Below are 23,212 nucleotides of genomic sequence, written 5' to 3'. Positions count from 1 at the left end.
CATTCTGGTTCAGGTTTTCTCCTCTGGGTGACCTCTCATCCTTCCCTTTCATCAGTTCCTGCCCTGGTGTAGGGCCTGGAATGGCCCTCATTGGTGCCCGTTGTAAGCATTCTGGACAGTATGCCAGCAGAGAGATACACCGTGGTTTAGCATGTCGTAAACCCAAAGAGGGGGGAGACGGCGTATAAAATTGTGCTGCTGCATTTTGGACAACCCTGGCCTACATCAGTGAAGTTAGCTCGCTAAGAAAACAAAGACAAAAAGCATACAGAAAGTAATTTCCAAGAAATGGGTCGTAGGACTAAGGAAGTGAGGTTTGAAAGGAGATGGGTGTTTCAAGAGGCCCAAGTTGAGGACTGAGAACATGCTAGGCCTGGGATAAAGTCACAGAAGGAAGAGAAGGAACTTCATATTAGATTATTCTATATCTACCATGAGGTGGCCCGCTGGTGGAGAAGCGGCTAGATCTGTGAATCTGGAGTCAGGAAGGACAGAGCTCAGATCTTACCTCAGATACTGACTAGCCATGTGATCCAGGGCAGGCTGCTTAACTCTGCCTGCCTCAGTTTTTTCAACTGGATAATAATTGCATCTATAGCCAGGTGTTATAAATGGCTCATGAATGCTTAGTCCAGAGTGATTAGAACAATCTAACAAAGTAGGTACTAGAAATATAATTGTACCCAATTTACTGATGGGGAAACTGAGGTCTAGGGTAGGAAAATGACTTGCCTGCAGGTGTAGTGTTGTGGTTAGGGTGCCACCAAAGAAGGGATTATTTCTCTTCTGTCTCTTTGTCCCCACAGCCCCACACAGTCAATGCTTGGTTTGTATTTACGAAGTTGAGTCAAGGCTGAACCCCACACTCCTGAGGTTCATCCAGTTTCCGCTGAATCTTGGAGATGTTGGAGGCTTCCCAGGCCCTGGTCTGGGAGCTGCCAGGCCAGGCCTCCTGCTCATCATTTCTTTATTTTCTCCTGCTTGGACTTCTGAGGAACCTGCCCCTCTCCACATGGGACAGAATTTAGGAGGTGGGGCAGTGGATAAAGGACCGGCCCTAGAGTCGGGGACCTGAGTTCAAATCCAACCTCAGACACTTAATAATGACCTAGCTATGTGACCTTGAGCGAGCCTCTTAACCCCATTGCCTTGCAAAAACCAAAAAATAAAAAATTACAAGAATTTAGGTGGAAATGACACTAACTACTTGGCTTCCAGGGTCCAGAAGGTGAGTTGGAGTTAACTTATTTTTGAAGTGACTCAAAATGTGGACACCTTTCTTTGCAGCATCCTGTGATCCAAGATGTTGAGGTCATCACTGACTCAAAGACGAAAGGCTGGAAGGGATCCAGTGTCCTTGTCCAGTGGCCTTGCTTTGTAGAAGAGGAAATTGAAGCCTTAAGAAGGGAGGGGACTTCCCCAATGCCACTGGGTAAAGAGCAGCCCAGGGTTTGAGATCCATGTCAGCTGCTATCCCATGCTGCCTGTCACGGAGGGGTGCCAGACACAGAAGAGGATAAGAGCCTCAGCTTTAAGGGTCCCCATGCTCTTAGCAGGCCTCTCAGTCCTCATTTCCTATTGGAGCCCAAATCAGCTCAATGATCTATTTCCACTGGAGCTCATTCTCATTCCTCCTCAGTCTTCTCTGCATGCCAGTCTGAAAGAGGAGCCTGGAATTGCATTGCAGCTAGCTCTCTGAACCCAGCACTTTCCTGTTTCTGTCACGCAGGTCTTGTGACTGCCAGACCAAATGTGATCGACCAGTTGGAGCAAGGTCGATTCCCCTGGAACCTGGAAGAAGTCCTAAGCAGCATCTATGGACATGAAACAGGTGAGTCAGGGAAAAAGCCCATGGGCATAAGACATAATAAACAAAACTTCAGGTTTTGTTTGTATGCGAATCGGGGAGCTCCCTGGGGTCAATGCCCTTCTAGAAATGACCCATCACCTCAACCTAGCCATTTTCCAACATCCCTTCACTTAGGTTCTTTCAGTTTTGGGACAATTGGTGCCCTCTGGAAGGCACAGGCCTTTCTCTTTTTTTCTTTGGAAATAACTTTCCATCAGCTGCCAGAGTCATTCTTGGAATTTTTCTGGGGAAAAAAAATTCTTATTAGAAACAATTATCGGGGCGGCTAGGTGGCATAGTGGATAAAGCACCAGCCCTGGAGTCAGGAGTACCTGGGTTCAAATCCGGTCTCAGACACTTAATAATTACCTAGCTGTGTGGCCTTGGGCGAGCCACTTAACCCCGTTTGCCTTGCAAAAAACTAAAAAAAAAAAAAAAAAAAAAAGGACTTGTAAAATCAAATAAGAGATTGAGAAAAAGTTAGAAAAAATAAAAAGGAATCCAAGAAATTTATGAAAAGTCAATCAACTAAAATTAGACAAAAAAAACTTTAAGACAGGGCAGCTAGGTGACACAGTGGATAAAGCACCGGCCCTGGAGTCAGGAGTACCTGGGTTCAAATCCAGTCTCAGACACTTAATAATTACCTAGCTGTGTGGCCTTGGGCAAGCCACTTAACCCCATTTGCCTTACAAAAAAAATCAAAAATCCTAAAAAAAAAACCTTTAAGACAATAATTCCTTGAAAATGTGGGCAAAGGGAAGTTCATGACATTCTAAGACATCAAGAAATCATAAAACAAAATCAGATGAATGAAAAAATATAAGAGAATGTGAAATCTTAACAGAAAAACAACTCATCTGGAGAACAAATAGAGGAGAAAAAAATATAATAGTAAAACTAGGCAGCTGGTGGTGAAATGGATATAGCACTGGCCCTGGAATCAGGAAGACCTGAGTTCAAATCCCACCTCAGACACTTGATACTTGCTAACTGTGACTTGGGCAAGTCACTTAACCCCATTGTCTTGCAAAAACCAAAAAGGAAAAAAGAAAAGAATAGTCACCCTACCTGAAAATTAAAATAAAAACTCTTTGATACAATATTATAAGAAATTATCAAAGAAAATTGCCCTGAAGTTCTAGAACAAGGCAAAAAGGAAAAGAAGAAAGAAATCCACCAATCACCACCTGAAAGAGATACCAGAAATAAAACACAGGGATAGCATAACCAAGTTTCAAAGTTTCAAGGTTAAGGAGAAAATATTTTTACCTTTTTTTTTTAAGGTTTTTGCAAGGCAAACGGAGTTAAGTGGCTCGCCCAAGGCCACACAGCTAGGTCACTATTAAGTATCTGAGGCTGGATTTGAATTCAGGTCCTCCTGACTCCAGGGTCAGTGCTCTTTCCACTGCACCACCTAGCTGCCCTAAGGAGAAAATATTAGAAGCAACAAGGAAAAAACAATTTAGATATCATGGAGCTACAATAAGGATTATAAAAGATCAAGCAGCTATTACGTTGAAGGACCATGGGTCTTGGAATTCTATATTCTGTAGAGCAAAAGTGCAAAACCAAGTAAAAACTTTACCCAGTAGTTACGTATAATCCTGAATGAAAAAAAAATGGACATTTAATTCAAAGTCTTTCAAGTTTTGGTGTTTTTATAAACCCCCAGAACTATTCAACACATAACATCCTGTAGGAATGTAAGGTAAATATTAAAGACCAATTAAAAGGGATTCAATAAAGTCAAATTGTTTACTTCATATGTATGAAAATATTAAGTTCGCATAACTCTCATATTATTTGGGTGGTTTGAATGGACTGAACTGAGTATGATGGTGAGATTCTTAAAAAAATAAAACTAGGGAGAGATTAAAAAGGAATAAAGATCTCAGACAAATGAAGCATAAAAGGAAAAAAATACAGAAGTTAAAGGGGTAGAGTGGGTAGTGCTGCAAGTTTATTTTCTTCAGGAATAGGTATATATATGTATATACATATATATACATATATTTTATATAAATATGTATATATATATAAAATATACACACATACACACAATATCCAGAAGGATATAAACATCTTCTAAATTCAGAAGGAAATAAGAAAGCAAGAGGATAGATTGGGGTAGATTAGGGGGTGGGTAGATTTAATGAATGGGAGGACAAGATAGAAGAAAAGGGTTAGGAGGGGCGACTAGGTGGCATAGTGGATAAAGCACTGGCCCTGGAGTCAGGAGTACCTGAGTTCAAATCCGACTTCAGACACTTAATCATTACCTAGCTGTGTGGCCTTGGGCAAGCCACTTAACCCCATTTGCCTTGCAAAAAAAAAAAACTAAAAAAAAAGAAAAGGGTTAGGAGGAATAAGGTGAGTAGGGTGAGAAAAATAGTGAGGAAAAATAGGAAGGAATAAGGTGAATAGGTAAGGATAGTGAATGGGGCAAATTTATCCATAGAACAGAAATGGACAGCAGATTAAAAATCTGAATCAACAATATGTTGTTTTTAGGAATTATAAAAATGAGACAAAGAAAAAATAAAGGGCAGTAGTATTTAGTATGTAAAAAAAGGCAGGGATGGTAATCATGATCTACAAGTTAAACTTAAAATAGTCTTAATCTAAAGTGAAAAATAAACTACACTATTTGTCAGCAATATTATTCAATACTATTTTAGACTATTTAAAATACCTTTTTACCTAACTCATCTATTTATTCATTATCATTCCAATTAAAGGATTAAAATTTATTTTACTGGGTTAGAAAAAAAATAACAAAGTTCATTTGGATGAACAAAAGGTCAGGAATTTCAAAGAAACCTGGGGGGAAAAGATGTAAAAGTAGACTCAGCAGTATTTGACCTTAAACTGTTATAAGGTGAGAGAATTATTGAAGTGTAATAAGGGTAATTTTGATTATTTTAAATTAAAATTTTCTCGTATAAATAAGACCAATGTAGCCAAGAGCAAAAGAAATGCAGAAAATCAGGAGAAAACTTTCATAAATGATCTCTCAGATAGAATATCGGGTTGCAATATTGCTGTGGTGTAGGAAATGATAAGCTGGTTGATTTAGAAAAACAAAGACTTAGATATATGAAGATGCCATCTCTCTTTAGCAAAACAGATGACAGGAAAAAATGAGCCTAGCATGTATATGTCCGTATGTATATGTAAAAGTATACAGATATCTATGTACATCTATGTATGTGTGGATAGATAGATAGATAGAGATATACACATAAATCCATCCTTAATTGTCAACTTCTGGAGGGGAAAAGTAAAGTAAAAAAAGTACACAGCAAAGGACAAAAGAAAACCTTTAAGGAAGCAAATTAAAGGAGCAACTTTGAAAACAATGTGTAGTTTTCTTGAAAAGGAAATTTGCTTTATATTGAATCTCTCTTATGGTCTACCTTATATATGTAATTTTTTTTCTTTTCTCATTCTGTATTCAAGTATACATTTAAAAATTTACCAAGAAATCATATTAGGGAAAGGAGATGCCAACATGGGGGAATTGTGTTGAAGTCTAGAGAATGAGGAATGACTGGTCTGTGCCCTTCCCACAAATGGAAATTCAATGAACTCTTCAAAGGGGAACACCCTCCTTAAAGAATGAGGGAACATAAAAATAACCAGTATAGGGGAAAAAAAATAGCACATAAAACCATATGAGAATTAAATAAGTGCAGTCTTTGAAGAGGAGAGAGTATGCAGAAGGAAGCAATCAATAGTGTTTAAAACTTTAGCAGAAAAGGGATAAAATCATGGCTACCAAATATTATCATTAAAGAAGTCATAAAATATTCCATTTTAAGAGAGTAGTTTCATGTGAGTGGTTGGGAACAAATCACACTATAAATGCAATGTAGGTAGAGATATTGGTAGTGAGGAGTAATTAGAGACAATGTGTATAAAAAATTTTTTAAAGAAGTTTGTTAGTAAGGAATTAGAAGACATATGAAATGGTAACTGCAGGAAAAATTTAGCTGCATGAGAAATGATGCATTTTATGAGGAAGTATCAGGAGAATTGGGATGTTTGCACATAGCTAGAAAGGAGCCAGTAAAGAGCAAAAAGATTGGGGGAGAGAGAGAGACAGACAGACCTTTGAAGGAGAGAGAGAGGAAAAGGAAAAGGAAGAGAGCTCTGGAGTAGAAGGAAAGGATCAACTCAAGGGCACAGGCCAAGGATTTAGACTTAGCAAAATATACATGTTCTTGTGACTGGAAGACAGGAGTGATAGCTCTGGGGATTTGGGAGGTTTGGGAGTGAAGGGAGTACACAGCAATGTGACTACCATAATTTTCTCAAAAGCATTTATTGTGTTGGCCTTGGCAATCAAGATTTGAGCTATAGGGGCAGCTAGGTGGCACAGTGGATAGAGCACTGGCCCTGGAGTCAGGGGTACCTGAGTTCAAATCCGGCCTCAGACACTTAATAATAACCTAGCTGTGTGGCCTTGGGCAACATTTAACCCCATTGCCTTGCAAAAAAAAAAAAAGATTCAAGCTAAGGAAAGTGTTCTAAAAGTAAAGAATCTCTAGTCTTTGCCATACAAGGGGCATAAGTGGCCTTGGTCACACGTGTTTCCTTATATGTCTACCACACTCCTATTATACTCCAAGTTGGTGGTCACTCTATCCACAAATATTCTGTAGTTTTGTGAATGTGCCCTAGGTTGTTGGAGGGTTTTGTGGTTCTTATTATTCATCTTAATTCCTTTGGTATGGTCTAAAAAATATATACTGTATATGTCTTCTTAAGATTTAAAGAGATACAGGTGGTCTTAAGAAGGAAAAGGTTTGGAATAACCACTAAGAAATGAGACAGGAATTTTCTTCATTTATAAGGATATCCTCTTAAATTCTTTTAATATTATGTGAATATATATATATATATGTTCATATTTAAATGTAAAATCAATGCAGTCACAAAGTTTCTGTCCATTAGCATTCTTATGTTTCTTCTCAAAAAACAATTTCCCATATTCATTACATTGAGTATCCTCTAGTATGAAATCATTCATGTTGAATAACCCCTTTTGTCATTCCTGAATTTTCTCTTCAGTAGGAATTATCTGATGTTTTCTAAGCTCTCTGTTTTAGCAAAAGGATTCCCCACATTCATTGCATTCACAAGGTTTCTCTCAGTATGAATTTTCTGATGTTTGGCAAGAGGTGTTCTATGGCGGAAGGCCTTCCCACATTCTTTACACTTATAAGGTCTCTCTCCAGTGTGAATTCTCTGATGTTGGGTAAGATGTGTACCTCGGTGGAAGGCTTTCCCACATTCATTACATTTATATGGTTTCTCTCCAGTATGAATTTTCTGATGTTGAGCAAGACGTGTTCTCTGGTGGAAAACCTTTCCACATTCTTTACAATTATAAGATTTCTCTCCATTATGAATTCTCTGATGTTCAGTAAGTCCTGTTCTCCATCGGAAAGCCTGTCCACATTCATTACAGTTGTAAGGTTTCTCTCCAGTATGAATTCTCTGATGTTGAGCAAGTGGTGCTCTCTGACGGAAGGCTTTCCCACATTCTTTACATGTATAAGGTTTCTCTCCAGTATGGATTCTTTGATGTTCAGTAAGGTCTGTACTCCACCGAAAGGCCTTCCCACATTCACTACAATTATAAGGCTTCTCTCCAGTGTGAATTCTCTGGTGTTGAATAAGACTTCTTCTCTGGCGAAAGGTCTTCCCACATTCTTTACACTGAAAAGGTTTCTCTCCAGTATGAACTCTTTCATGTTCATTAAGTTCTGTGATCCACCGGAAGGCCTTCCCACATAAATTACATTCATAAGGTTTTTCTCCAGTATGAATTTTCTGATGTTGAGTAAGTTCTGTACTCCTGGGGAAGGCCTTTCCACATTCTTTACATTCATAAGGTTTTTCTCCAGTATGAATCCTCTGATGTTCAATAAGGCGTATTCTCTGGCGGAAGGCATTCCCACATTCTTTACATGTGTAAGGTTTCTCTCCAGTATGAATTCTCTGGTGTTGAGTGAGTCCTGTCCTCCGGCAGAAGGTCTTTCCACACTCATTACATTTATAAGGTTTCACTCCTGTATGAACTCTCTGATGACGAGTAAGTTCTGAGCTCCACCGGAAGGCTTTTCCACAAGACTTACATTCATAAGGTTTCTCTCCTGTATGGATTCTCTGATGTTCAATAAGGCGTATTCTCTGGCGGAAGGCCTTTCCACATTCACCACATTTATAAGGTTTCTCTCCATTATGAATTTTTTGATGTTCAGTAAGTCCAGTCTTCCGGCTAAAGGCCTTTCCACATTCATTACACTCAAATGGTTTCTCTCCAGTGTGAATTCTCTGGTGTCGAGTAAGTCCTGTCTTCTGACTAAAGACCTTCCCACATTCATTACATTCATTAATCTTCTTTGCAGTAGAAATTCTTTGATGTTGAGTCAAGTTCATGATATTGGGGAAGGCCTTCTTACATTCATCACTTTCAAATGTTTTCAATCCAGGATGTATTCTATGGTTGTCATTTAGATCTAAATTATAACTAAATAATTTCTCACGTTCATTAAACTTGGAAAACTTCTTGTTTGAACAGATGCTATTATATTTATTCAAGTGTGAATGGAAACGGCAATTCTTTTTGTGAACATCACACTGATGGAGATTCTTTTCAGCAGATCCTCTATGTTGGGAGAAAAGAATTGGTCCAAGATAGAAGCCTCTACTATATTTATTATATACATGTTCTGTCCCTTTTGGGGGAGCTTTCTTTGGGATGCTTTCCATTTTTCGTGACTGTTCCTTCTTACTTCCCTGCTCCTTTTCTAAGTTGGCATTACATTCCCAGGCTTCTCCAAACTTGGAAAGAAAGAGATTACTCTTTGGGAATTTTTCTTGGAATGAATCTTCCAAATTCATTTTTGGAGCTGACTCCATGGTTTCAGGGCTAATATCCCAATCTAAAATAAAATAAAAATAACAAGAATATAAATATCTTCTGTTTTTTCTGCCTAACATTTGAGCCTGTGTTCTTTCTCTTTTATTAACCAAAACTGTTGTCAAACTTATGTTCTGCTTTATATATGTTTAGTCAATTATATTTTATAAAAATATTTATTCTTTTTTAAAAAATTGTATTTATTTAAGGCAATGTGGTTAAATGACTTGCCCAAGGTCACACAGCTAGGCAATTATTAAGTGTCTGAGGCCATATTTGAACTCAGGTACTCCTGACTCCAGGGCCGGTGCTCTATCCACTGTACCACCTAGCTGCCCCCAAAATATTTATTCTTAAAACAATCTTGTGAAACAGTAAGGTACTATGTTTTTCAAATGAGGGAAACTGAATCCCATAATCTACCCTTTTTCCTAACTTCCATTTCTGGTAGGGTTATTTCTATTCTTCAGATTACCAAGATGCCCAAGTAAATATCTTTCAGACACCTTATTCTCACTCTAATCACTTGTGAAGTCTCATTAGTTCTGCTTCCACAATATCTCTCCACTCATATGGCTACTACTCTATAGTTTAGGGTTTCATTCCTTCTTACCCAGACTACCTAATGGTGGTCTCATAACTGCTCTCAATTCTACCAGTCTCTATTGTCTTCTTTCCATATACTACACTCTATCAGAGTGACATTTCTTAATCACAAGTCTGACCATTTCACAATCCTGCTCAAAAAATTCCCAGAGTTACCTTTAATTCTCTAGAATCACATCCAAATGGGGCAATCAAGTGGCACAGTGGATAGAGTACCAACCCTGGAGTCAGGAGGACTTCATTGCCTTGCAAACCCCCCCCCAAAAAAAAAACAAAAAACAAATAGAATTACATCCAAGTTACTCTGTTGACTCTTAAAGCCCTTCACATTTCAACCATTATAAGAATACATTATTACAGCAACACTAATCTTTTAAAATGTTTACTAAGAAACTGACCAGGAAGTGACATAGAGGCCAATAGGGTAAATCTGTCACAAATACTATATACACAAAAAAATGTATTTTGTGTTAAAGCATCTATTTTTTTAAAAAAAAAAAAGGGATAATGAATGAATATAAGGAGAGAAGCAGAATAACAAATGAGAAAAAGTAAACAAAGTTGGAAAAGAGAAAGTTAAACATTCCTAAAAACATTCTTCATATCTAAGAGTTAGAGGTCCATATAAGTGGGGGATTATTAGGAAAAGTCTTTCATTTCTGTGCAGAGAAGCAAAATAGCTTATCAGGGAGTTTGAAAAGAGATCTCCCTACTTGATGTCTTCAAAATTCTTTCACCCTTCAATGATTTAGCTGTGCTGTTGTTGGTAAAGAACTATTGAGATCTCATTCTCTCACCTGCATAGGGGATTCTTGGGACATCACCCTCTGGCATCCAAGGTACTTTCCCTTGCTCCAATTGGTAAATCACACCTGGCTTGGAAATTGCCAAACCTAACAGAAAAAAAAAATGTATCTGGTTCAGCTCAGGATGTGACTAGCATCTCCTTAGAAACAAACATACAGGTAAGGATGGCCTAGAGAATGACACAAGGACCTCTTAGAAGAAGACACCCTTAACTTCCTAGGAAATAGGTGGGAAAGGACATAGGCTCAGATGAAAGAGACATTTCATTCTTCAGAGTCTGAAGGGAAGAGTTTTGCAGCTACTAGATCATAGAATGAGAGGCAGGAGCTCAGGCTGCCATTAGTATAAACCAAAGCAAGTTTCTTATCCTGTGTCCTCAAAAGAATAAACCTTATCTATTTTCTGCAAGATAAGAAATATCCAGCAAACCCGACAACATGTAGCAGGGTCCCAGAATGAATACAACCCCGAGTCTGAAGTCAGGAAAACCTGAGTTCTGATTTATTCTCAGATACTTACTACCTCTATGTGATCCTGGAGAGGTTACCTCACAACTACTTGCCTCAGTTCCCTCACCTAATTTAAAAATGGGGATAATAGCACCTAGTTCCCAGGATTAAATGAGATAATATTTGTAAAGTACTTTGAAAACCTAAACAAAATAGTACTATATAAAAGCTAGCTATTAATGAAGGAAGCAAAATCCCTCCAATGGGAAGAAGAATCAAAGGGGGAAGCTGTTCTTACCTAGGCAGACCAGGTTCTTATAGTTCTCCAGCATCACATCCCTGTATAGTTCTTTCTGAAAAGAGTGCAGGTGCCCCCACTCCTCAGGGGTGAATTCTATAGCCACATCCTTGAATGTCACCATTTCCTGAAATACCAAACATATTTCTGCATAGGCCATTTCTTTTTTTCACATGGACTTGGGAGGATGGGTACAGCTGGTTTTTAAGGAATCACTAAATCTAATATATATAGAAGGACCCCCAGATCATATCAAGTCCAATCCAAACCAAAGAATCTCTCTCGCTCCTTCCCAAAAAAAGTGGGGCTGCAGCCTCCAAGGAAGACATACACAAAGCCGCCCATTCTACTTTCAGAAAGCTCTGATTTTTAGGAATTTTATTCTTACATTGAAACTAAATCTCGTGCTTGGCAACTTATCCCCACTGTTCCTAGCTCTGTCTCTACGGATCAAACATTACAAGTCTAATCCTTCTTCTGTATGTTGTTGTTGCTCGGTTTGTCCGATTCTTTATGACCCCATTTAGGGTTTTCTTGGAGAGATACTAGAGTAGTTTGCCATTCCTTCTCCAGGCTTATGGCTAGTAAGTGTCTGAGGCCAGAAGTGAACTCAGGGGGAAGAGTCTTCCTGACTCCAGGCCCAGGATTCTATGCACTATGGCCCTGGCTAGCAGTCACTTCCATATAACAGCTGTTTGACTACTTGGAGATCACTATCTTTCCTCATTCAGGATTAAAAAACTCCAGATCCTCCAAATATTCTTGTTATCCTTGTGCCACTCTGGCTGTCTTCTTCTGGACAAACTTCACTTCACTAACTCTAATGGGGTGACTTGGGGATTCTTAGACAGGATTTGGGCAAGCAATGGGGAGGCCTCTCTGAAGGAGCAAGGACAAATGACTTTTCTGACAATCACATCATATGCTTTACTCCTGTTTCCTTAGGATTTGTTGTCTCACTACATCTTTTCTGACCTATCCTAGTGAAGGTAATTTTTGGAAGCCAAATAGAATTTTATCATCATGTTGACTTACTGATCTATAGAAAATCACAAATTTTATCTGGAGAAAAAAGTCAAGCATCCCAAGGGAAATATGAAAAAAATCAGTAATGAAGGGAGCCTAGAAGTCCTCCCACTAGGTCCTTTGGACCACCACAACTGTCCAACATGCCCCGTTTGTCTGAATTTCCTCATTTGAAAAATGACCTAGAGAAGAAATGGCAAGTCTGACCCACCTCAGTTAACACGAGGGGATTTTCTCCACCCTTGAAAGGGTGGTCAAGATGTGAACTCCTTGAGAACATGAATAATTTTGCAAATAATAATAAATTGTCATAAATACTAGCAAATAGAAAGTGTTGAATAAATGTTTCCTTTTTTACCTTCTCTTTCTCAATTAATCAGCAAAACTATTTTGTACTGGTAAAAAACCAAAACATTTGATCAGTGGAACAGAACGGTATAGTGTTACTAAAATCAAGAACACCAGTGACTGGGTTTAGGATTCCTTAATAAACAAAAGTAGTATGCAAAACTGGAAAGTAATTTGGCAGAAATTAGGTTTTGACCAACACCTCATATCACCAGGGCTCCAAATGACTACAAGACCCAAATAAGAAAGTCATCTGATAAATAAATTAGAGGAAAAGAGAGAGAATTTTCAAGATTATAGATGGGGAACCATTATTGACTAAACAAGGAATAGAGATAATTATAGAAGTATAAATGAACTTTTGAAGTTTTGAATAAGCAAAATAAAAGCAAATAGGATTAGAAGCTAAGTGAGGAAAAAAAATCTTTTTAACAAGAATCTTGGACATTTACTGACCTGGCTCAGTGCTGAGCACTAGAGATACAAAGAGACAAAAGACTGTCCCTGCCCTCAGGGAGCTCAGTCTGGTGGAGGAAACAACATGTAAAACTACAGGATCAATAGGAAATAATTAGAAGAGGGAAGGCATTGGAATTAAGGGGTTAGGGAAGTCTCCCTGTAGAGTATGAAATTTTAGTTGGGACTTAAAGGAAGCCAGGGAGGTCAGAAGTCAGAGCAGACAAGGGAGAGAGTCCCAGAAATGAGATGACCAGAGCTGAGAAAGGGAGAATGCCATTCACAGAACAGTCAGGAGACCAGGGTCCCTGAAGCAAAGAGGACGTGTGGGGGAGTACTATGGGGTGCAAAGACTGGAAAGAAGGGATGGTGCAGTGGATAGAGCACCGGCCCTATAGTCAGGAGTGCCCGAGTTCAAATCCAGCCTCAGACACTTAATAATTATCTAGCTGTGTGGCCTTGGGCAAGTCACTTAACTCCATTGCCTTGCAAAAAAAAGACTGGAAAGAAGGAGGAAGGGAGGTGAGGAATGGCTTGGACAGCCAAATAGAGAATTTTGTATTTGCTCCTAGAGGTCACCAGAGTTTACTGGGTTAAGATTGTCAGATTTGTGTTGTAGGAAAAATCACTGTAGTGGCTAAGTGGAAGATGGACTGGAGTGGGGAGAGAAAGGAGGCAGGCAGACCTCTGGCGGCTGATGAAGGCTTGCACCAGGGTAGGGGCAGGGTGAGAGGAGAGGAGGGGGCACATCTTAGAGATGCTGCAGAAGTGAAGTCAACAGGCCTTGGCAAATGCTTGGATATGAGAGGAGGGCATGAAAGATAGTGAGGAGTTGAGAATGATTCTTAGGTTGGAAGCCTGAGAGAATGAGAGGATGGTGCCCTTAATGGAAATAAGGAAGCTAGGAAGGGAAATAAAATGAATTTCATTTTGGACATATTGAGTTTAAGATGTCTACTGGATATCCATTCCAAGATGTCTGAAAAGCAACTACAGATGTGAAACTGGAGATGAATAGAGAAGTTGGGACAGCAAAGGTAGGTTTGAGAATCACCAGTGGGGAGATGGTCATTCAATCTATGAGAGCTGATGGGACCACCTCAATAAAGGGGGAGAAGAAAGCCCAGGACAGGACCCTGAGGGACACCTCTAGTTAGAGGTGTAATCTGGAGGGAGATCCAGAAAAGGATCAGCCAGAGAGCAGAAGAGAACCAGGAGAAAGGGAGGGTGTCCTAAAAACTTAAAAAAAGAGAAGCCTGAGGAAGAGAGGGATCCACAGGGTCAAAGGCAGAAGAGAGCTCAAGGAGAATGAAGATGGGGAAAAGGCCCCTGGATTTGGCACCTAAGCTATCACTAGGGGCTGTTTTGGTGGAATCAGAAGTCTGACTGTAATAAGTGAAGAAGAAAGGGAGAGGAGAGAAAATTGAAGCCTCTAGTGCAGACTATCTCTTCCAGGTTAACCACAAAAGGCAGAAGAGATAGAAGATGACAGTGGGAATAAAAGGATCAGGTGAGCATTTTTCCAGTATAATGAAGACATTGACATGTTTGTAGCTAGGAGAGAATGATTCAGTAGAGAGAAAAAGACTGAAAATAAGTGAAATGGGGATCACAGAGAGAGGGGACAACCTTCTGGAGGAGATGGGATACAAAGAGATGATCTAAACGAGGACAGGGGTTAGCCTTGAAAAGGAGTAAGACCACTTCATCATATGAGACAGGGGTGAAGTTGACAGAAGGTAAATGAGGTATAGAAGATGAGGAAGAACAGAGAAGAGGCAGCTCCTGGTGAATGGACCCAATTTTTTTCTGTAAACTGGTTCTTAAGGTTTTCAATTGAGAGTGTGGGGGAAGAGGCAGCCATGAGAGGTTGAGTTTGGCTGAAAAGGTCTGAGACAGTTATGGTGGAGAGTGAGGTGAAAAGGACGGTACAACAGGATTGCTAAGCAGCAATGAGGGCTCAGTTGAGGCTGTATAATCTATATTTGTAGGTCAGAATGGTTGCATGGTTTTCTCTATCTTCATTTGGCAGGTATGCAGGCATAAAGACAATGGATGGTGGGAGTGGTCTGGGCTGAGGTTTGGCTGAGTGTCACCTGTGATATAAGGGGGTGAGGGATTCAAGAGAAGAGGACAGTGTGGAGCTGAAATGGTTCACTGAGGAATCAAGATGGAGAGAAGAGGGAAGAATTTCCAGTGCAGGGGAGATGGTCTGGGGGAGAATCGAGGGGTCAAAGTGAAAAATTCTAGTTGGGATCGGCCTCTGCTGCTTACTGTGTGACCTTGTACAAGTCACTTGGCCTCTCTCAGCTTCAGACATTGGACCAGATAACCTGAGGACTCTGCCACCACTAGATCTGTGATCCTATCCTCTGATGAAAGGTCTGATATTCAGATTATAGAAAGGAATTGATATAAGGGGAGATATTTAAAAACGAGGCATTCCTCAATAGATAAGGATATAAACTAGCAACTGTCAAATGAAGAATTGTGAGATAACAACAAGAAACATGAAAATCTCCAAGGATTTGTTGAAAGGAACACAGATATTTTAATAATCAGAAGGTAAGAGGAATTTTTGATTTACTAACAACTTCTTTCCCCAACTTTCAGGGGATACAGGGAAGACTTTGGCTCCAATTTTCTTCATAACTGATGTGCTGTTAAATTTTTTCTGTTTCTATTAATAAATCTCATGGCTGGTAACAATGATGTTTGCTAATGTCAATAAATTCAATATTGGAGATGAAGGGAGAGAAGAAAACCTGAGTGAAGAGATAGCCCCAGTCCTTCTAAGGTGGGGGCTTGAGCTAAGTAGAGTCTTGTACTTGTAGTTATTTCCAGGGTCATTCCAGAACATACCCATAAACTGGCTTTTGAACTCAGAGAGAAAAAGAATTAATTAGGGGACAGCTGAAGGTGGAAGGTCCAGTGGGTTTGTCAATGAGACCATCACTTAACAAAGGTTGCCACATAATTTGCCATAAGAAACCTGGAACTTGAGTAAGGAGCAACAAACAATTTTATTTCCTAGAGAGCCAAAATAAAAAGTCAACATATTTTTTAATCATAAATTGTTTATAAAAATCCTAGTGAAGGGTATGAAAAATGATTACCACATAAAACACAGAGAAACTATAGAAAGAAAAGCAGGTTTACAGAAAGCTGGGTGAGTGTCCCGACTAAGCCAAGCCATTGGGAGTGCAGGCAGGAGTAAAACTAGTTTTAAGTTTGGTAGAGATGATTAAACTGGGCACCTAGGAGACCAGAGCAGGGAGAGTAGCTTCACTTATTCAGCTGTTTGATGGAGCACACCTCTTCTCTTACCCTGTTAAAGGCAGAGAAGTCCAAAACTTCTTGACTTGTTCAAATGATAATTTCATCCTCACAAAGGTAGAAGCCCCAACAAGTGGGAGTCTGTTCTCTATTCAATGCTCCAGAACTTCAAGGACCTGCTGAGGTAGAACTGATGGGAACCCTAGAAGGAAGGAGCCATCTCCTCATGGATTTATGATTAAAGAGAAAAGAGGAAGGCATGACCTCAGGTTCTATCCTGCTCAGACAACGTAAGAGTACCATGTTTGTTTCTGGGCACCATACTTAGAAAGATGATGACAAGCTAAATGACATTCTGAGACAGACCACTGAAAAGGGAATGGAGATGCTTAAGCTGGAGAAGACTCAGGGGGGACCTGAAGCTATCTTGGACTATTTAAAAGGTTGCCTCAAGGAAAAGGGATTAGGACTAACTCCATTTGGCCCCATAGGGCTGACCTTGCATGGATTAGAGGATGTCACAAAAGGGCAAGGTAAGGAAAAATATGAAGAAAAAGCTTCCTAACAAATTCATCTCCCAAAGTAGAATGGCCTCCCTGCATTGTAAATCTTCAGGCCATGGTAGATTCATGATTTGTCCAGTGAGCTGTGGCTGGGGTTCTTTTTTTAGTTACTGCTGCTTAGGTTCTCTTCCATTTCTAAACCATGGCCCCTGATCTCTCAGTCTTTTCCCAATGGAACTGAGGGCTCTATACCATAGGCTGTTGGCCTTATCTTGTCCACAACCAAGTCTCCACATCATTTCTGAGCTACTTCTTTGTTCCTTGTTAACCTCCCACCCTTGTGTATTATCTTTCCCAAATCAAATATAAGCATCTTGGGAGCTTTTTTGCTTGCTGTTTTGCTTGCATCAAGTGTGTAGCACACTGTCTGGCACATTGTACGTTTAATAATTGCTTTGTCATTCTTTGATCTGGGGACTATCAGGAGAGAATCTGATGAATTTATGGACAATGAAGAAAGCAGGATATACATAAGAACAAAAATTCACTGTAACGGCATAAAGGAAAACCTGGAGACTTCAGAATTCAGACTAATTCATCGATGAAGCAGGATTCCAGGGAATGGAGGATGAAATCAAAGCTTCTCTTCCCCCCAGAGATGACAGGCTGTGGTGAAGGCAGAGCACTGACTGACTACTTTGGCTAAACCAGCTCTCTCTGTTAGAAGTGGGTGGAGACTAACAGCAACATGGGGGTGATGCTCAACCTTAATGGATTTGCTCATTCCATCAGTGACATTCAATCAGAGACATCTTTAGGGTTTCTGCGATGGAGAATACCATCTGTATCCAGACAAAGAACTGTGGAGTTTAAACAAAGACCAGACTATTACCTTCAATTAAAAAAAAAAAGTTGTCTCATGTACAACATAATTTTGTTATCTCTAATATTTTATTTTGTCTTCAAGGGTATGATTTTTCTCTTAACACATTGCACTTAAATCAATGTATACCATGTAAACAATGTAAAGACTAACAGACTACCTTCTGTGTGTGGGGGGGGACTGTAAAATCCAAAACCTTACAAAAAATGATAGGTAGAAACTACTATTGTATATAATTGGAAAACAAATATTTATTAAAAAAAAAAAGAAATGGGTGGAGAGTGAAAGGAAAGGGAGATGCTAGAATTGATGGGGATGTTCAAAAAACCCAAAACATACTTTAATAAAATAGTGTTTTAAGTAGGAAATACAATAAATATGAGGGTGTCAGACTAAATCTATGATTCTTTGAAAAACCAAGTTTATTAGGTTGTGTTGCTTTTCCTGCTTTCAAAGAAGACCATGACAACAGGGAGGCGATGCCATGACATGCACAACATGGAAAAGATATACACAGTGTAAGAATCAAGATGTGATTTCAGGAAACAGGAAACTCTCACGTACTTGGGTATCCCTGGAGGGCAGGAGCACAGGAGCCATTGGGTTCACCTAGGCAGAGTTCTCTGATGTTGCAGCTAAGGAGGAAAAGGACACCGTGAGCAGGGCTGGTCTTCCTTGTGTGTCCAGACCCTAGATCCAGAAATGCTCACACACCACATCTGAAGTACAGATCTGAGGGAGCTCAGGAGCTGTTCCCTGAATTGAATCCAATTTAATAGCAACTGAATTCATAAGCCCCAGTTACTACGTGCAAGGAACTATTCTGGACACTGGGAAATCGGCTTCATATGTTTGTGGAGCAACACCATGTATATAAAGTAGGTAATATACACCAGTAGGTAGTATACAACAAATAACCTGTGGAAGGAGCCAATCCTGACCCCTGGGAGTGGGGAAGGGACGTCTGAGGGGGTACTGAAGGGAAGGAAGGCTTCTGAGAGGCCCTGAGGTGAGGGCACCTGCAGATTGCCTGCAGATTGAAGGCACTGGGATGTCTATTTGAGGATGAGGAAGCAGCTTGGATCTCAAATTGCCCGGAAGCTCTGTTGGTATATGACATGTTTATGGAAGAAGAACTCCCACTATGTCACCACAACTGACAACACTTGGCTCCAGCTTGAATTGGTGAGAAGTAATGAAGGGAATCAATCTGGCTCCACTGGAGCAGCCAAAGTGTGATAGGTCTTCAACCCCAGGCCCAGATGAGCAGGGGAGGGGGTCTGTCTCCCACTTGTCCCTCAGTTATGTGGATAGACTAGGAACAGAAGACCAGGTGGGAGCCTTGGATAAGAGCAGAATGAGAAGCAGTGTGGGGAGAGGGCAGGAGAGGGACTGGAGGAAGCAATACCATGGAGGTATCTCCCTGGGCACCTCTCCACCTGCATGCCCACCCATCGCCAAGTCTACATTCTCATGGCACAGCATCTCTCCTCCTTTCCACCCACAGAATCTCCACTCTGCTTTCTAGCTTCATTTCTTCTTGTGGACTACTGCAACCACCTAACTGGTGTCTCTGTCTCAAGTCTCTCTCCCTCTCCCTCTCTATTCCATGCTCAAACAACTCCAAAGAGACCTTTCTAAAGCACAGGGATGACAACACCAATCCTGTCTAAAAACATTCCAGTGGTTCCCTATTACCTCTGAGATGAAATCCACTTTTTTCCTTCCCTGTGCTTCATAGAATCTTGAGCTTCCTTGAAAGCTAAGCTGTCTCCAACAAGATGTCTTCCCATCCCTACTCCAAATAGCTCATATTTACTTTAAGAATAAAAATTGGGGGTGGCTAGGTGGTACAGTGAATAGAGCACCAGCCCTGGAGTCAGGAGATCCTTAGTTCAAATCCAGCCTCAGACACTTACTAATTACCTAGCTGTGTGACCTTGGGCAAGTCACTTAACCCCACTGCCTTGCAAAAAACCTAAAAAAAATAAAAATCTAATGTATTTAATTTTGAGACTAGACCTTCCTAGCTTGCCCTGTCTGAAAGGGCAGTGGTCACTCATAGGTCCAATCCCCAAACTGGCATCGAAGCTTTAACAGGCTCCACTTTTCTGCCTGGGCAGGCTCACCTGGCCTGGGGCAGCATGGTGGCCCTCCACCCCTGGGGCTCACCATACTGAGATCGGACTCCATCTGCTTTAGTGTTCCTGCAGCTCAGAACTCCCAAATGGCTCCGGCAGCTTCAGCTTCCCCTTCCCCAAGTAGCAGGGACCTCCATGTCCAGGGCATTTATAAATTACAAGTTTATGCAGCTAGCAGGTAGCTGGAACAGTGGCTAGAGCACCTGGCCTTGGAGTCCGGAAGACCTGTGTTTAGCCCCAACTACTTAGTAGTTGTGTGACCCTGGACAAATCATTTAACATGTTTGCCTCAGTTTCCTCATCTGTTAACTGAGCTGTAGAAAGAAATGGAAAAACACTCCAATGTTTTTGTCAAGAAAACCCAAAATGGATTCACAAAAAACTGGATATGACTGAACAACAATTTTGAGTGTACTGAAATATATAGACATATTGATTCCTTTGACTAGAATATAAACTTGATGGCAGTAACTGTGGTCACTTTGGTCACTGGTCGCTTTCTGGCTATGCTTAACAATCTTTCTAAATGATTCATTTTGTTTCTAGCAAAGTGGAAAGAAGACTGGTTTCTGTAATCAGAGAGTCATTTCTAAATCTATCCCATAGAAAGCAATGGGAAAGGGCCAGAGATGATTTTATGTGAAAGGGAAAAGGACAGTGTGCTCTACAGAAATAGCCATGTTTGCAGAAAAAGAGTTTATAGGAGAGAAGATGATGACTTCCAGTTTGGAAGAGAGGGCTGCAGAAGGGAAAGGGGGGTGAAGGGCAAAGGACGAGGAAGAGAGGGAAACACAGAATCTAAAAGGGTTCCAGAGAGTCTCTAGATAATATAGAAAAAGGGAATTGCAAAAGGGAGAGAAGAGGATGGAGACAAGAGACGAACAGGAGCAGAGACCAGACCTCTGTGGTGGGGTGAAGGGGGAGGGATAAAAAGGAAGGTTTAAAGGAAAGACATTAAGGAGAGAAGGAAGACTGATGAAGGAGGGAGGAAAAGCAGGTGGAAACAGAGGTGAGACTGGAGAGGACAGGTGGGAAGGAGAGGCTGGAGAAGGAAGAGAGCAATAGGATAAAGAAGGATAGGGGAAGGATGATGATGTAGAAAAAAAGGCAAAAAGAATGGATAAGGAAATGAACTGGGCAAAGCCAGAGGAGGAAAAGGGGAAGGAGACAAGAGAGGAAACCAGAAAAGGAAGATGGGGGAGGACGAGGTGGAAGAAGAAAGGACAGAAAAGATGAGTCTCAAAAGACCCGAACACTGAGCTGCATCAAGTCACGGAACAGAGGCCGAACAAACATAATTCTCTCATTTGGATCCAGCGGACGGGGCGGGGGCAGGGGTAGCTAGTAAACCCTAGTCTTGAAGCTCTGCACAGGTCTGGACTGCAAAATCACGGGGAGTCCACAGCGTTCATCTGTCCAAGAAGCTGATGGACTCCAGCCCGGCTGGCCCCTTTTCCTTACATCTGCTCGCTTCAACGCGGTGGCCCCGGTCCTCTGCCTGGGTATTTCACGGCCATCCTGCAAGCTGGCTTCCCTGCAGGCCCGGATAAAATGCCACCTTCTGGGGCGCGCCTTCGGTGAGCCCCCTTTCCAGATCTCGCGGGCCCGGCGGCGTTTGCCTGCTGTGTTCCCCGGCGGGCGCTTAAGACGCGCCCCGAGCAGGCCCCTGGTGCCCTCCGCAGGGACTGGGCGCCGTCCCCTGCCCGGGCCGGGCTCCTGCCAGGCGGGCTTCATTCCTGCCCTTTCGGTGCTTGGCCCGGGGCCTGGTACGCGGCAGGCGCTGAACACACGTTCCGTTCATCCTGTACCTTGCCCAGGTGCCTGCCTGCTGTGCCCCCATGGGACCCTGAGTACTGGGGGGCTGATTCTGCCCTCCCTGGTTCCCCTATGCTTGGCCCGGGGCCTGGCACGCAGCCGGCGCTTAATACATGCAGGTGACGGCCGGAAAGGAAAGACTGGGGGGAGCAGGGGGCGGGGTCACCGCGGGAAGCTCCTTCCGCTGCGCCAAAAGGCGCCAAGGTAGCGGTGACGTCAGAGGGTGACGTCAGGGAGAGTGCGCCACAGAGCACGTGGGAGCAGCCGCCGCCCCTGACTGGCTCGGGGTTTTGGCCCGCCCCCTCTCGCGCTGCCCAATAGGCGCGGCGATCTGCCGACGCCCGCAGGCACAACGCCCGCCTTCCCCCTCCTCCCCCCACGCCACCCCCTCCATGGAGCGGGAGGAAGACAGGGAAACGTGGCCCCCGAGGCTGCGCCGGGACCTACCTCGCTCTGCAGCGGGGTCAGCCCGCGGCCCGACCTGGGGCCCGCGCCAAGGGCAGGCCGGGGAAGCGTCCGGGCAGTCGAGAGCGAGGCCAGATCCGGAAGCGACTGACTTCCGGTGCCAACGAGGAAGGAAGTTACGGGGGCGGGGGCAAAGGGCAAAGGAAGGGGGTCAAGGCTAGATCACTTCCTCCTGGGCGGCAAAACCTTCTGGGAAACTTAGTTCCATGGCTGCCCATCGGGGAGCATGCGCGTTGCGCTCCTAGGAGGTTGCTGCAGGAGCACATGGGGTCAAGTGACTTGCCCAAGGCCACACAGCCAGGTCATTATTAAGTGTCTGAGGCCGGATTTGAACCCAGCTCCTCGTGCCTCCAGGGTGTGCTCTATCCACTGCACCTCCTAGCCAACCCCCATTACTGGTTTTTAAAGGTCTGGGGGGGAGGGAACAGCTTTGGACAGAACGGGCCCTGGAGTCAGGAGGAGCTGAGTTCAAATCCCTTGATACCAGCTCTGTGACCTTGGGCAAGTCACTGAACCCCTAAAAATAAAATAAGTCTTTCCAGTCGTCCCTGATGACCGCGATGAGCCGTGCCCTCTTGTTACTGATTTCTAATTGCACGGTTTTATATTTACTTGTGTCCATATGTTATGCTACTTCTAGAAGGCACATGCTCCTTGCTAACGAGGACAGCTAAGGGCTCTGTCTTTGTATTTCAGAGGGCCTCCCATGATGCTTGGGGAGAGAAAAACATACTTTTTTTAAGAAATTCCCCAACAGCACATGGTTGTGTATGGAAAAAAATGTGTGAAGCAAAAGAGCTTAGCACAATGCCCGGCCCATCGGAGGGGACTCAGATACGCTTGGTGGCCTTCCTGGAAGCCAGGATTCTACTCATGGTGAGCTATAACGAAAGGAGCGGAACTGTCAGCACCTCTCACCTTAATTTATAGTTGTCATGACTTAGCAATAGAAACAAAGCCATTCCTTGGGAAACAATCTTTACAGCAAATTTCTCTGGTGAAGGCTTCATTTCTCAACTATAGAGGGAACTGAGTCAAATTTATAACAATATGAGCCATTTTCCAACTGATCAAAGAATATCAGCAGGCAATTTTTAAGTGAAAAAAATCAAAGCTATCTAAAGTCATGAAGAAATCATTTTTGATTAGAAAAACGTACATTAAAACAATATTGAAGTATCACCTCACACCCATCAGATTGGCTAATATTGTAGTCACTGGCTACTTGAGTTTGGGTCTGCCTATGAGGAATCATTATTCAGACTCAGGAAAGCAAGGGTGGAAAGAAAACCAAATGTATTTAAAAGGTTACAAGATATAGGAAGGGATACAGAGAGAGAAAGAGAGAGAGAGAGA

The 23,212-nt window shown here is 42.0% G+C and overlaps 1 protein-coding gene across 1 annotated transcript in view; it reads right to left on the bottom strand.

Moving 5' to 3' along the window:
• Window positions 1-21,948, bottom strand: part of LOC141499611 (uncharacterized) — a 39,346-nt gene extending 17,398 nt beyond the window's left edge. Inside the window, 6 exon segments of the mRNA XM_074202284.1 lie at window positions 6,906-7,006; window positions 7,009-8,805; window positions 10,187-10,282; window positions 10,944-11,070; window positions 18,000-18,070; window positions 21,839-21,948. Of these exon segments, the coding sequence (XP_074058385.1) occupies window positions 6,906-7,006; window positions 7,009-8,805; window positions 10,187-10,282; window positions 10,944-11,070; window positions 18,000-18,035 (2,157 nt within the window). The 5' untranslated portion in view covers window positions 18,036-18,070; window positions 21,839-21,948.
• Window positions 21,949-23,212: the final 1,264 nt, after the last annotated feature.

Source organism: Macrotis lagotis, chromosome X (assembly GCF_037893015.1).
Source record: "Macrotis lagotis isolate mMagLag1 chromosome X, bilby.v1.9.chrom.fasta, whole genome shotgun sequence".
Taxonomy (NCBI): Eukaryota; Metazoa; Chordata; class Mammalia; order Peramelemorphia; family Peramelidae; genus Macrotis; species Macrotis lagotis.
This window is presented reverse-complemented; position numbering and strand designations above follow the sequence as displayed.